This window comes from Stegodyphus dumicola, chromosome X1 (assembly GCF_044657685.1).
Source record: "Stegodyphus dumicola isolate Sdum_Otavi_A_Nest chromosome X1, ASM4465768v1".
Taxonomy (NCBI): Eukaryota; Metazoa; Arthropoda; class Arachnida; order Araneae; family Eresidae; genus Stegodyphus; species Stegodyphus dumicola.
Window position 1 is genome coordinate 53,597,101 of NC_140780.1, and position 15,621 is coordinate 53,612,721.

General features: G+C 33.6%; 1 protein-coding gene across 1 annotated transcript in view; it reads left to right on the forward strand.

Moving 5' to 3' along the window:
• Window positions 1-15,621, forward strand: part of LOC118182178 (potassium voltage-gated channel protein eag-like) — a 569,898-nt gene that overhangs the window by 533,131 nt on the left and 21,146 nt on the right. The window contains exon 3 of the mRNA XM_085806948.1: window positions 14,976-15,120. Coding sequence (XP_085663074.1) covers window positions 14,976-15,120 — 145 coding nt within the window. The remainder of the gene's footprint in view (window positions 1-14,975; window positions 15,121-15,621) is intronic.

The following is a 15,621-nucleotide window of genomic DNA, read 5'->3' on the forward strand; positions in this document are numbered from 1 at the left end:
AACACTTTTTTTAACATTTAAACATTTTTTATTAAACATTTAGACATTCATTACACACTTTTCTTGCACTGGTAACAGCGTTATTATTTCCACCTCTTTGTTTGATTAAAATCAGAATTCCATTTTTCGTTTATCTGAAAGCATTCTTCCACGGTTTGCAATATTTTACAATTTGCAATAGGCACTGAAGCATACGCTTTCAATGCAGATTTTATGCATTTTTCAGTACCTATACTGCAGTTAGTGACATTAAATTTCTCTAAAATATATTTAAATAATCTTGAATGAATCGAATTTAGATTGTAATAAACAAAAGATTTTGTTCTGTTTTAGTACTGAATATAGTTCATTTTCGGTAATAAATTCTCTTTTTCAGCGATAACTTACCGGTAGTAGTATCCATGAATAATTTTCATCTTTTATGTTTTTACTATAACCGCGTCCTTTGAAATTAAATTATTTGCATAATTTTCCCTTCTTGATTTTTTTTACGATAAAATTAGTAAAAAAAGGGGGAAGAAATACGGAAGTAAATACCGTAATTCAAACTTAGAAAAGAGTGAATGGTCGTAATGCTAGCAATTTTTTTCTAAAAAAGCACTAGGTCAAAGTTTAAAAGAATATGAATTATAGAGTGCTTGAATGATAGGCGCATGATGCAAAATGCTCCAAACCTGTGACAAAGGAGCTCTAGAATAAAAAAATATTTATAGCTTTCTTAGCACCTCCAAGAAAATTGAAATTTTTGGACCTTATAGAGTCATTAGGTTATTTCTCAAGTAGGAGACGTGAAAAATGTGCAGTGCCCTCGCCGGGATTCGAACCTGGACCGCTTGAATACTTGTCGATTATGCTACCGTTATGCCATGAAGACATGCTGAAAAAGGAGGGAGAAAATATATACTCCACCTTTTAAAATACGAATGGGGATGAGCGGACACAATCGCCAAATTCTGGTGGTGATGAATTATCGTCCACCAGCTTGCTCCACTGTAGAGTCATTACGATTTTATGAAGAAGCATGAGACATGAAAAATGAGTAATGCCCTGGCCAGGACTCAAACCCGACCTCTCAAATACGCCCCGAGTGTGCTACTGTTACACTTTACCGTTGTACGTACTGTTGTGCACCTTATACACTTTACCGTTGTACGTACTGTTGTGCACCTTATACACTTTACCGTTGTGTAACAGTTATACCTTATAACCTGAGTTTATGATAAATATTGCTTATACTGGGAAGAGGAACTTGTCTTATCTCTTAATAACTAATATACGTCCAAAGAACTTTGGAGTTCTTAGATGTAATTTATAAATTTGTTCCTGTTAATCAGCATTTTAATTTTTTAAACGGTTTTTTTCCCCGAATACATCATAGCTATGTTATCGTTCCGTATGAAAAGCTGTAATTTTGACTGATTTTCCTGTGTAATAATGCACTTAAAATTTGGAGTATTGCATCTGATAATAGAAAGTAGCGAAAACATATTTTATTTCTGTAAAAATAATTATTTGTTTTTTGTAGTAGAATCCAAATTTGTTAGCATTACACTAAAGTTAACGTTGTTTAGATTGTTCTTAAATTTTGAGCTTTTACACGGTTAAAAAAATAGTCTCCTCTCTTTCAAAGTAATTGTTTCCCTTTTGATGCGTAAAATGTAGATCTACAATAAATCAAACATTTGCACAAACAGGTTTTGAAGCGAATCAGCATTAATAATTAGATAAAGATAGCTAATATGTCAGTCAAACTATCGCACAAAACTGTTACGTGATTCTTGCGTCTCTAACCATAGGTAAATGGAAACTATAAATAAGATTATAAATAGATTTAAATAAAGATCAATTGCTAAAAATAAGTACGTTTTTTCAAATAGCGAATTAATGTTTGTGTAATAAAATAATAATTATTTTCGATCAAACTTTTAGAGAATGCTTTTTTTTTTGCCGTTATGAATAAAATAAAATATGTCATCTTGTTTAAAAAATATTGCAGATGTTTATTCTTCCATTTCAGGATGCAAGCTGGACAACATTCTCTCCCGGCTTCCTACTAGCCGATCTCCGGATTCAGGGGACGCTGGAAGTCTGGGAAGGAAGTCGCCCGGTCTTGGAAGTGATGTTGGTCAGTAACAATCGTTAACACATTCTCTCTTTTAATTAGCTAGAAAAATGTTTGCTCTGCGATTTAGTTTCGAATATTTAAAGGACGAAAGGCTTGGGTAAACATTTTATGGGACAAAATGAAGTGGCAAATTTCTTAAATGGCAAACATTATGGTTATTTTTATATCTCACATGCTAACAAAAAAAGTGCATAGTCCGTCACGAAAAAACTGCTAAAAAGGCTTCCAAAGCTGGTGAGAAGTTAAAATAACGTTGTTGCTTTAAATACCAAGTATGAACTATTATTAGCGACAAACATTTACTTTTTATATCTAAGCAGTTAAATGGATGCTGTAAAGTAATAAACAACAAATAAAGTGATGAAATGAAATGTGGAATTTGTTTCATATACTTGAATGAATTTCGAATTTTCCCTGTAACAAGTTAATGCATTACATAACTTTTACATGGTCCAGCAAGCATATTCTGCAAAAAGTATTCAGTGATTCTATGAATAATGGTGCGCCTGGGAATAAGCAATTCACATAATTGGGCCAAATCTAAAGTGAAAATATTACGAAAACTGGAAAGACTGTATACGTTCCATGCATTTTATTGCGCTAAACATTTTTTTTAAAACTGATTTTATTACATTGGATCATTTATTGCTCTTATATTCACTTCAAAGCAAAACTTCCAATACTCTTTGTTTACTGTACTGGCAGTGAACTTCTAAGTATTCAATTACCAATTTAAATTGTTTTTAGACCATGCTCAGCATAGTTTGTTACAATTAGTATTATATGTATGAATATTTCCTCAAATAATAAACGCCGTTTACTCTAGGATTATTGTGGCATTAATATCAAATAGTCTTTGTATGAAGTATAGTCGCCTCCCTCACTTCATATGATGGGACGGATGGCCATCCATGGATTTTATAAAATATTCAAAATAAATCTTTATGTGTTAGAAGTAATGACTTTCTATATGCCAGCTAGATCACAAATGTATGCAGTCCCCATGCCATTCTTCTTCTTTGGTTTTATACTTTGCTTCAATTTTGAAGGAATTTCAAAAATAAAATTTTAATGGTTAACTATAGGGCTTTTGATAAAACCGGAATTTGTAATCAAAAAACAGAAAATGACTCTTTTGTAAGATGCCTGTTCACTTTAATCATTTTTCAGTTACACTTTGTAAAATTTATATTTTCGTTTAAAAACATTGCATCGGCATTTCTTTTTTTTCTCTCTCTCTGTATAAGGTGATTCACAATTCCCTATGGAATTTCGGAAGTTTATATTGCATTAACTATAATAATTGGAGCAAAAAAATATTGGTACATAAAAAAAATCTCTCCAAATTTTATATGAATCCTACATGTGCTTGATATGTGCATCTCTAGTGACACAGCAGATATCAATCTAGAGTTCAAGCCCTTACTACGCGGGTCGTAACATCTCACGATCGATATCAGATGCCACATATGTACCCCCTCCTTGCAGTTACGTAAAGTTATGTCGCAAAGGAGGGATCTTCGATGTAACCTCACAAGAAAAAAAATCAATTGAAGTTGTTAAGTGAACTTGGAAGTCAAGAAGAGAAAGGGAGTCATCTCGAGAAGCACGCTCAGTCCAACAACCAGGAAGTTTGGAACTGAGCTAAACGAGGACATTCTCATTAAAATCTGGGAAATTCCATCTTGTTGAAGAACGATGACCTCACTGTTTTCTCATTATTGGTGCATTAGCAACTGCTGTAGCATGTCTGGGTACATTAACTGTCCTCGGAGTTTCTTCCGAAAAGAAAAGTGGCTCACAGAGGTTAATCCATAGTTATATGATGCGGCCTGTTATGTACATGAATTAAAATCTAAATTGCACTTGGCAGCCTTTGCACTAAGTATGACTACATTTAACAAAGGTGCAGAATATACATACATGTTTTGGGAGAGAAACTGCAGAGCCACTGCATTTATTTCGAGAAGGAAACATGAAAAAGTGAGCTATGAGCTCATCAGGACTTGGACTTCGGATCTCCCATTTGCTCCCCAGACATGATTTTCAATACACCACCAAGGCACACGGTATAAAGGGAGAAAATACCTTATAAATTTAGTTATTTGTATAATTCCTTCTTAACCCGTTTGTTGGATATTTCGTAACTACATGTCCTTAGTACTCATATTCTAAAACTGGAAATGGCCAGAACAATCAGATCTCTGTGAGCTAAACGCTAAACTTTCACTGATAGTGAAATCAAGTGAAATCTCCGCTGTGTGTGGCGACAATGCAATATCTAGCCCAGCAGTTGTGAACTGATTCAAATAATATGAAAGAGTCGCACAAAATCTAACTAAAGAATATAGTAACGATAGACCACCAATCTCCATCACTGCGGTCATGAGAAAAATTTCGACGCTTCCGAAAAATTAATTCGACCAATTTCTTTGACTATGACGGTGATGTTTCTGTTGAATTCATGATAACAGCAGGAATAGTCGATGCAAGCCCCTACTGGTAATTTTTTAAAATACGGAAGGCAGTTAAAGACCGGCCACAGGGAAAATTAACTGATGAAATCATTCTTTTGCACAATAACGTCTCGTGCACTATCACTGCTGAAAACCTTGTGGTCATATTCACCATACACTTCTGATTTATCGCCGTGTGATTATCATATGTTTCGTAAAATAAAACAGAGAGCAACGAATTCGAACCACTAATGATGTAAAAATTAGACCTTGAACTGATTATACCATGCAGTGAGAGATTTCGTTTACAACTGTAAGGATAAATTAATCGTGCGTTATGATAAATGTTTTAATTTTTTAGGCTACTATGTAGGAAACTCAGTCAAGATTGTTGTAGTTTTTAATACTGCATAATATATGTTTTTTAATTAAAATTGCTTTCACATAAGCGCAATTTACTTTTTGATTCGCCATCGTCCGAAGGCAAACTGGGAAAGATATATTTTATACTGATATGCTTTTAACTTTTGTGCTAGTTAAAGATATTTTTGTGGAGATTTTGGATGGTACTTCTCTTTTTTAGCTTTTAATATTATCCCCCCTTCCAAACTGACAAATTTTCAAACTTCTAACAGAATTATAGAAGTATTTCTTGACAGAATTGGATATTTTAAACCAAAAGATAACAAATATGTTTTAACGAACAAAACATTTCAGTCTTTTAAAAATAATTATATACCTTGATATCAAGGGATGATCCTATATCCCCCCCTAATGAAAGGATGCTTAAACCTTTGATTAGAGATACTTTTTTCCAACCAAATAGTTGAAAAATTTAGATTTACGTATTTCGTTGCAATTTAAAGAATAATATTTAAACTGATCAATGATTATTGTAATTTTATTTTTAACTATGACTAGAAAGCAAACTTCTAAGCATTCTTTCGGCTTAATTTATATTCTTGCAAATCTGCTTAAAATTTATACACATCTTTACGAATAAAACTTAGTTAAAATTATAAAAGCATATAAATTGAAAGCATTATTTTTTATTTTAAGTAAAAAAATCAGAAACATACTATCACCCTAATAAAATAATGCTGAGAACTCTTCGGAGAATGGTGGCAACACATGTGAATACATATATATTCTTCACCATTTCATTCATATCATTTTTGATACATTTTCATTGACATGTAATATCAGAAAATCCAGTTTTTCGTTTCCTTTGCCTATCTAATGAATAACATTTTGAACATATGATAATAGTCACATGCCATCAAATATTCCATTAAAAACTTAAGACTTTTGTTTCATAAACATTATATGGTTTTAAATCTATATCATTACGACGCTTTTTATGTAAAATTTCCTGTTATATATAACAAAAGCAAAATATTTATACGAGTATCATTGAAAATTGAATTTGTTCATGAAGACGATTTATCCCTAGAACAGTATGCCTGGTAGTATAGTATACCTGATAGTACAGTATGCCTAAGTAGGAAAAAATTTCTGCTGTGCGCTTTGAATAAAAATACATTTTGTATAGTGTATTATACAAACTGCATTAGTGCAGCAAAAGATTTAATATAACACACAATCAGATCTTCGAGTTTCAAATAATAGAGAGTTATGCCATCAATACACTTACATTTAAGAGCATTCGACTTATCATATTTAGAATATCATTTCTTATGTTTAAACAAAAGATGAAAATTATTAGATATTGCTAGTATAATCATGTAACATTAAACATATTACCAGATTTCAAAACTACTTAATTGATTTCTATTTTTTTATCAAGTGCTCTTAGTAATTAAATGTCCCCAGTTCACCCGGAATAAGCTTTCGAAATTTTGGGGAAAATTATAAATCATCCTTTTTAAATATATGTTAATACTTCATTAAAATATCTGTTCTTTTGATTAAAATATAATAACTATTTCTCAGTTTTATTCTATATATCAAAGGTTGGTTGTAGAATGGCAATGTTAATGTAGTTCCATGTGATGACATAAGTATCATATAAAACCGTTCGAGTCGAACTTAAGCTTAAATTTGGAAAACTTGCTCACACAAGAGCGAATATTCGGCTGTTTAATAACACATTTATGAGAACAGGCAGCGTAGCAGATGAAAAACTTATACATAAGCCATCTGCAGATGCTGTACAAACTCTTCAGAAAAATGTAATCTTATCCAAACTTGCATCTATTCTCAGTCTCAGTAAAGAATAAATTTTCAAAGTATACAAGGTAAAATTTAGTGAAAATTGTTATGTTTTGCATTGAATAAAGATCATCATGGTAAAGAGGAAAGTTATAACTTCATTATATAAGAAATTAAATTATAATTTACAGAGGAAAGTATTAAGGTATAACTTCAACTTTTAAAAAACATTTCAATCTTCACTTCCTCAAATTATAACCACTATTGAAAAAGCTTTGAAATTTTCTAAAATTTTGGAAACACTGAAGGACACAATCAGCAACTTAATTACTCATAACATTAATTTTAATAACAAATTATTTATTTCGAATTTTAATAGAAAGGAAAGGTAGGCTTTAGGTGAAATTCATTCTAATACTAATATTATAATTTCTAAAGCTGATAAGGGCGGACAGATCTTTGTTACGGGCAAACACACGTACATTTATGGAGCCTCAAAACTGATAAACGAAAGCTGATACAGCTCGATCCCTACAGATCATTCAACTTCTGATCCCATGAAAGTAAGTCAGTTTTTCAGTCGTTTTATATAACTACAACTCAGTTTAAAAAGTAACTTATTCCATCTATTGCTAACTGTGCTAGGTTCTACGTTCTCTCCAAAGCCCAAAAAATTGGAATTCCGTTTCGTCCTATTGTAGGAATGGCATCATATTCTTTGGCCAAAAATATTTATTTTCTAGATTTTTTTCCTTTACTTTCTAACAATATACACACTGTGAAAAAATTCTTTTGAAGTCGTCGATAAACTTAAAAATTGTCTTCCCTGCTTTCCATTATGGTTTCTTTCGATGTTAAACTGTTTACTAATGTTCCAGTCGAAGGAGAACTAAATTGTTTTGAAACTAGGCTTCCAGAATTCCATTTCACACATTCTGGAATTGAAAAGTTAATTTCTCTTACTAAAATCTCTTTGAATCTCACGCACTTTGTTCCCAAAATGAATATTATCACCAAACTGAAGAAATAGCTATGGGTAATCCCTTTAGTTCTTTACTTGCTGATATCTACATACACTATTTTGAGATCAAATTATTTGAGAAACTATCTTTTTCATCTCTGAATTCGCTAAGTAGACACTTTCGCGATTTTGATGCTAATGTAGAAGATTTGTCTCAAAATCTGCAAATACCCTTCCCTTTCTTGATATTCTTATGATTCGCAATGAATCTGCTTTCAGCACTACTGTTTACCGTAAATCCTTTTTTGTTTGTTTAAAGCCCCATGCTAAGTCATGTCACCCGGCTAAGCAAAAAAAAAGGCTTCTCTATACTATTACGTATTTTGCGCTCTCAAAGCATTTTCCTCAGAACCTTTGCTTACTAACGAACTCAATTACTTGAGATCAGTTATCATTGGCCGAGGATTTTCGCCCTTGGTCATTGATAAAGTTTTTACAAATATCAGCTTACCATCAAACAAGATATTCTGCTATTAGAAATATCAATTGTAACGGTTAAAATTTACTCTATGGTACCCCTTGAAGAATTGTTTCTTTTTTGACGCCAAGATCGGCGCCAGGAAGGATCGGCACCAAATTCAAGATAGTGACGATCCTTCCGCCCGCTACACAAAACCAAAACAAGAAGTCAAAGACTTACACAAACTCCGTGTCCATGTACACATCGACCTATTTTAACTTAAAAAAAATCAGAGAATTGCACAAACTAAGCATTGCGCGTTTTCTTAAATTTATCCATGTACACAGCGATCTATTTTCACTTAAACAAAATCAGGAAGCTGAAACAAAGTTAAAACTATCATGTTAACCAGAAAAAAAAATTCGCTGCTGTCTTAACACAAACAGACGAATAAATAACCAAAAAGACACAAACAGAGAGTAATAAACAACCAAAAATACATATTTCCGAACATTAACGCATTCAACAACAAATCTTTTAACAAACATTAACACACGGAAACGAATAAATAAATGAAAGCTGAATTTTTAACATACCTTTTTTTCACGTGCATACGTTTACGCTTCTCACCACCATCTCTTCCATCCTCCATGTAAGCAATTAAATTAAAATTTTGGTCGCTTCGGTTCCATACGTATAATAGTGTCCAAACTATCAACATTCATCCTCTTATTTACCTCAGACATACTCAAATGATGGTTCCCACGTCAAAATACAACACCAACGCAGTGCAACCAAACACAGCAATTGAAAAGAATGATAAGAATCAAAACACCTTGGTCCATACAAAAGGGTTGCTATTACAAAAATATCCAAAGTATTAATTTATCACAACACGTTTGGCGATATTCGCAGAAATAACCCCTTTTTAATGACAAAAATAAAAAATAAAAAATAAACCACAATTTTCCCCCAAGGTTAGTTTCGCCAACATTACTAACATTAGGGTTACCGAAAAACCTATTTCACTCAGTAGACTTTCAGATTTTACGAACAACCAATACCACTTGGCGGCTTTTTCAGATAGAAACCAAGGGGTACCGTACAGTAAAAAATCAGCCATCATAATCTTCTCATGCTTCCATTTCATCCTTCTATCAGTTACGAAATTAAACGGATTCTATAGAAGTTCAATTTTCAAGCCATTTTCTCACCTTTTTATTAAAGCCCATGCTTCGATTCTTAAAGATTCCATTTCTGACTTTAATTCTTGGGAAACTTATAGTACTGTTTGAGATATATAGGCCAAACTAAAAGAGTATTAAAGTTTTGTATCAAGGAACACGAATCCTATGTCTGAAAAGGTGAAATTAGCGAGTCTTAAATCAGTTAAAATTTTAGTTAATTAGATTATTTTAGTTAATTTTAGTTAAATTCTAAAATTAGTGAGTCAATCATAGTTGGAAATTGAAACATAAGTTTGACTTTGTGTTAGTAAAAATTATTCAGAAATTTCGTGAAGGTGAATTTTCGTGAAGCTTTTCCCCTTCACAAAGATTTATCTTGTTTAGTTAATGATTTTAAGTCCAATCTAATCCTTCCTAACGCTTTCAAAATTCTATTAACTTAATTGTTTAATTTCGCGGTTATTTTTGCCACCAAATGGTGCTACTTTCTATTTAGTTTTACTGCTGCATGGTATAAATATGACCGCTGTGCCGTCTAACCTTGCCCACAGATTTCTCTGCTCCTGATAAAGAGAGACATGTATATGTTTTCCCTCGAAATAAATTGAGATCTTGACTAAATCTATGCCTAACACAAGGTTTTTGCTTTGTTAATCTTCATAGTACATAAGTGTAACAAAGACTTAAAACTAAGTAACACAAAATACGCAGCAGATTTAGCTACCTACTCTGACGGCTAAGGAATGCAGTGTTGACAGATACAACCACTTGTTTACGTAAGATATTGTATGGTATTAGCAATTGTTGTAAATGTGCCTGACTGTTTTTCATCACTTGCCCACCTGTTCTCGTCAGTATTATGTAGTCCAATATTTGCCTTTGTAGGGCCAGGTATTCTAATTTTATACTTGAATTCGACTTGAAAGGTTTTGTATGGTATACTCTTAATCGCGTCGTAATAACTATTCTTCTCAGTATCTTTTCTATTTCACAAGTTAAACAACAAAAATCAGCGTTATATTTACAAAATTTTCACAGGACTAGTTTCGATGGTTTTACCGAACCACCATCCTCAGCTGCAAAACCGCAAATGAACAAGATAGGAAATAATGATTAGATAAGATAAAAAAGTCTGGACAAGAATAAGCAAGTGGCGTGTTATTCTTGTCCAGGCTTTCTGTATTTATTCGGCGTGTTATTGTGTTTTAATTATCTTTTCTATATTAATTTAATATAGCACTACTTTCTTGCAATTCAAATTTTTAATGCTATGTTTTAAATGTCCAATATTCTTGAAAATGCAAAATGTGCAATTACTAGGAGTAACACCGCTTTTTGATGTAAGATATCTTTATTGCCATATATTATGTATTATAAGCGATGGTACTGTAAGAATCTGCAATACGTCTGTCTTCCGCCATCAGCCCCTGTTTGACAATGTTGTTCTTCGGGAAAGTTGCAGGATCCAGAGAATACTCGAATAGTCAATGAAAGCCCCCCGAATGTCCGGATCCTGCTCGCGTTTGTCACCTGTATTATTATCATTCTACAACCAATTCTTGGTACCTAAAACAAAACCTGAGAAATATTTTATTTTCCAACAAAATGAACAGGAATTTTATGGATATCCTGCATATATACACGTACAGATATATATATATATATGCAGAGTACCCACTAAAGTCCGGTACCAGTGCCGAATGGCTGCAGCTATAGTCATAAAAGTAGGGTCAGTGGTGTCTAGGTATAGTAAAGTGGCTATGCCCTACTAAATGAGACGGCTTATAGAGCCACTTGGTGGAAAAAGGCGGAGTTACCGTTCCTATCTCGAAAACGGTAAAAGATAGGAGGAAAAAAGTAAATTACAAAGTTGTAGAGCATCGTCGATTTAGTGCGAAAAGACACTTTGTGGATATGAATACTAAAAACAGAATGCTCAAAATGCACATTTATTTCTACCTTATATGTTTTTTGTTTCATATCGAAGTTGTGAATTTCAGTCGAGAAACGATCCGCATCGCGGCACAGTGATATCTCTTGAAATTCACAGTCGAGAGGACTTTGGTTCAAACCCCGCGGGATGCATCCTGATTGGTGTGCGAAATTTGTGTATTATGCAAATAGTGTATGAAATGTCAAACTTGTTCACTTGAGATAGCTATAAAAGAAATATCTCCTAGGAGTTTTATGTTGAAGCTCATGGTCATGGAGAGATTTTCAAAAAATAATTAATGTGAAATGGTTCTTCTTTACGATGAATGTGAGAACAAGACACGATCGGCAGCGCAGTTGGATCGGTAACTTTTTCCTGCAGGCCTGCAGCCTTCACACAAAACCATTCTGTTCTGTTCTGCAGGTTGTTAAACGTTTAAGAGAGATAAGCTGCGTGACTAGCCGTCTTCGATTCGGCAGACCAACTAAGGTAGGGCAGAAAGTGCAACCGGAAGATATTTACGACCTCACATATCCGAACAGCAGCACAAGAGAGCTAAGTGAAAACTGTGACCCCTCAGAAAGTCGCGCTTGTAAAATCCTAAACGAATTAGGTTCTCATCCATACCAGACAACACCTCAGCAGGCATTACTGGAAGGGGAGGCCAAGAGGGGTTTCGCATGGAGCAACTTCATCATGAACCAGATAGGGGGCCACTCAACAGTCTCGGCAAATAGACGGATGAGGCATGCTTTTCGCGGAATGAAATGTCCAATAGGCAGAACACCCATTACTGGGCGCTGTTTTAAATTTCATCACGTTCTACCGACGTTCGACAGCAAATACGATTTATGAATGTTTGATGTGGAATTTAGAATAACAGACTAATCTTTATAATATTTCACCAGGCAGACCAACTAAGGTAGGGCAGAAAGTGCAACCGGAAGATATATACGACCTCACATATCCGAACAGCAGCACAAGAGAGTTAATGGCCGCACGATATTTAGAATTTCTGCAATCCGATTTTTTTGAGAACCTGGCGTTGCTTCAACTCCGGAGTGGATGGTTCCAACATGATGGCGCGCCTGCGCACAAGACATTCCCAGTGAAGCAGTACTTGATGGAGGAATTCGAAGAATGAATAAGCGAATATGGTGGTTTCAACAGTGGCCTCCACATTCACTTGACCTTACTCCAATAGACGTTTTCTTGTTAGGATACCTAAAACAACATGTATATGCGACCCCTTCATTGCAGGACCTTCAATGATGTATTATAAAGGCTTGTGCAAACGTGTCCCCCACTGAGCTATAACGTGTGCAATGCGAAATTCTAACAAGGGTCGAGATGTGCATTTCAACTGACGGAAAGAATTCTGAACATCAAAAATAAAAGCATCTTGTGATAACTAGATTTATGTTTCTTTCTAAGGTAGTTTCGTCACGTTACAGTGTAGAAAACCTCGAACAAACAAATGTGCGTTTTAAACGTCTGTTCTTAGGATTCATGTCCACGAAGTGTCTTTTCGCACTAGATCTGTGATGCTCTACAACTTTGTCACGCTTTTTTCATCCTATCTTGTTGTTTTTGAGATAGGAATGCTAACTCTAATGTTTTCCAACAGGTGGCTCTATAAGCGGTCTCATCTAGTAGGACATAGCTGCTTTACTATACCTAGACACAACTTTTATGACTGTAGCTGCAACCGTTCCACAGTTAAACGGCTGGTACCAGACTTTAGTGGGCATCCTGTACACATACACACACACACATATTAAGCGTTAAAGGAAAATATATGTACGTGTGTACAATTATATATATATATTATATATACTATGTGTGTATGTGTGTACCAGAGGTACCCAAAAGTAACCGGAATTATTTTTAAGCAATTAAATTACACTTTACATTTACTTATTCTAACTCCTTTAGGGTGATCTCCACTAGTTCAGATACACTTTAGCAATGTTTCCTTCACTGCTGGAAACACAGAAACAATTCCGGAAATCGTCGCACGGAATATTATTCAAGACATGCATTGCAATTTCTTGCACTTCATGCGTTTCATTGAATTACATTTTTATCCACTGAATTGCGTTTTAAGAACGTTCTGTGGAATTAGAAAATGGACGTAATGAATAATAAGAAGATTTGTTGAGTAGCGAAAATGAGACACAGTCACCATGTTGTTCTTCCCCAAAAACTATCTGACTAAGAGAGTTTCTTCTGAAATCTGGTAAATGGTCTTTCTGTTATCTTCTTCAATAGGTTGTTGCACTTTCGCAATGCTTTCGTCATTTCTACTCGTCAACTCATTTCCATTTCGAAAGAGACGTCATCCGACATATTATCAATTTTGAGTCTGGAAAGCCACTTGGGGATGTATGATTTACTCTAATAAAGCTATTTAAAGGTTTGCCGAAACATAACAACGATCTCAGTTGCAGTTTTACTGAACAAAAAATTCATGCACATTGTTTGTTTTTGCGATCGCACATCACAAGAAACGCAGAATGCTGTGAGCAGACGCACCCATAAATCATCACCGAGAACGAAATCCCTATAATAACGACTAACGCCATTTGAGCAACAGACGCGGCAAATCTTAATCTAACAAGGCCTAAAACCTTGGTAATTATAAAAATGCTACTATACAGGGTTGTCATTCCGGCTGCTTTTGGGTACCCCTATTTATATATCTTTTTCTTCACTTTCTATTAACACTTGAAGTCTTCATTTTCGATTACAGATTTTTAAGGCAGTTTTTGACATACTTGGTTTTTCTGCATATCAGTAGTAGTTAAGCAGGTTTGATTAGAATCAATTACTATGCTATATTATGTCATCACTTAACATTATATATATGAGTATTACATAATATCAGCAATGGAATGACCTTTCTTTCTAAGAATTTAGATGCATTTCTTTCTGTAACGTATAGAACAAAACTGTATGGATTCTGCTTCAAATTAATAATTCTTCTCAATGTATTCATATTAAATTTATGAAACGCAAATGAAAATTAATTTTTAGTTAACTCTTCATCTTCATGAACATCATTTGTTTTAAAAGCAAATGATTTGATTGACTGCTTTCGTTTACTTTTCACATTTTTCTTTTAAAATACATTGACAGACTGAATCTATCGCTCGTAGAAATATGTATGAAATTTATGGCACGCGCTTTAATTCAGAAAGGGAAACAAATACTACTTAGTAGCTTTCGTTATTACACTAAACTAGTTCAATTACAAGACTCACTAACTTGATAAAAAACAATAATCCTTATTACACCCAAATTTACATATTCTGTCTAAAAATTCAATACAGAATACAATGTTGCTCTCATTTGTACTTTTAAAACTGGCTTAAAAAATTAAAGTCAATAAACGTCTCTCAATTACAGTCTCTTAATACCTCTTCGTCATTAAAATATTGTGATTACAAATGTGACAAGAAATATGTTTAAATATATGTAACTAAAACGTTATTCCGAGAGTTTTTTTGACAATATCAAGGTGCTAAACGCAGTATTTTGTTTTTCCTTTACGATATGAATGACATTAAAAACTGTTTTAAATATTTTTTTACCAAATTCAAGGCATGAAAGACAGTTAAGATGCCGTATTCAAGGCATGGAAAGTTTGTTTCATTATTATCATTTGAATATGTGATTTAGATTCTCCTCTGTGGCTCCTTCTCCACGTAGCCCCAATCAGAAATGAGAAGGATGTCGTGGTTCTGTTCCTTCTCACTTTTCGAGACATCACTGCCCTTAAGCAACCACAAGAAGAAGATGCTGCTAAAGGTAAAAAAAAAGGTTTGTTTTCTATGCAAAGATATTGCACCTTATCTGCATGGTAGTTTAGTTCACTTCACGTTAAGTATTGCCAAAAGTACTATAAATATTTCATTTTGTGTGATTATTAATATAGATGTTAATTTAATATTGGTAATTGACTAATTAGGTTAATAAGGTTAAATTGAAGAGATTATTGCATGTCAGGAAAATTCACCTTAATCTTGCATGTACCTTATCATAATTAATTTTCAGAACGAACATAGTTTCAAATATTCATAGAATTTTTGGCAACTAATCTGGAATTCTTGTCTGCACTTTGGGATTGCTGCATCTCATCAATATTTTAGATTTCCTTTTCGGTTTGGCACAGTTTTGCACGATAAAAATAGCTCATAAGCACTTTACAAAAAGAGTACGTTTGCGCACAACCTACAGTTTTATGAAAAACATTTACATTTGAAGTATTCTAACTATTCTATTCTATTTGATTCTATTTGACTACTGAAGTATTCTATTTGAAGTA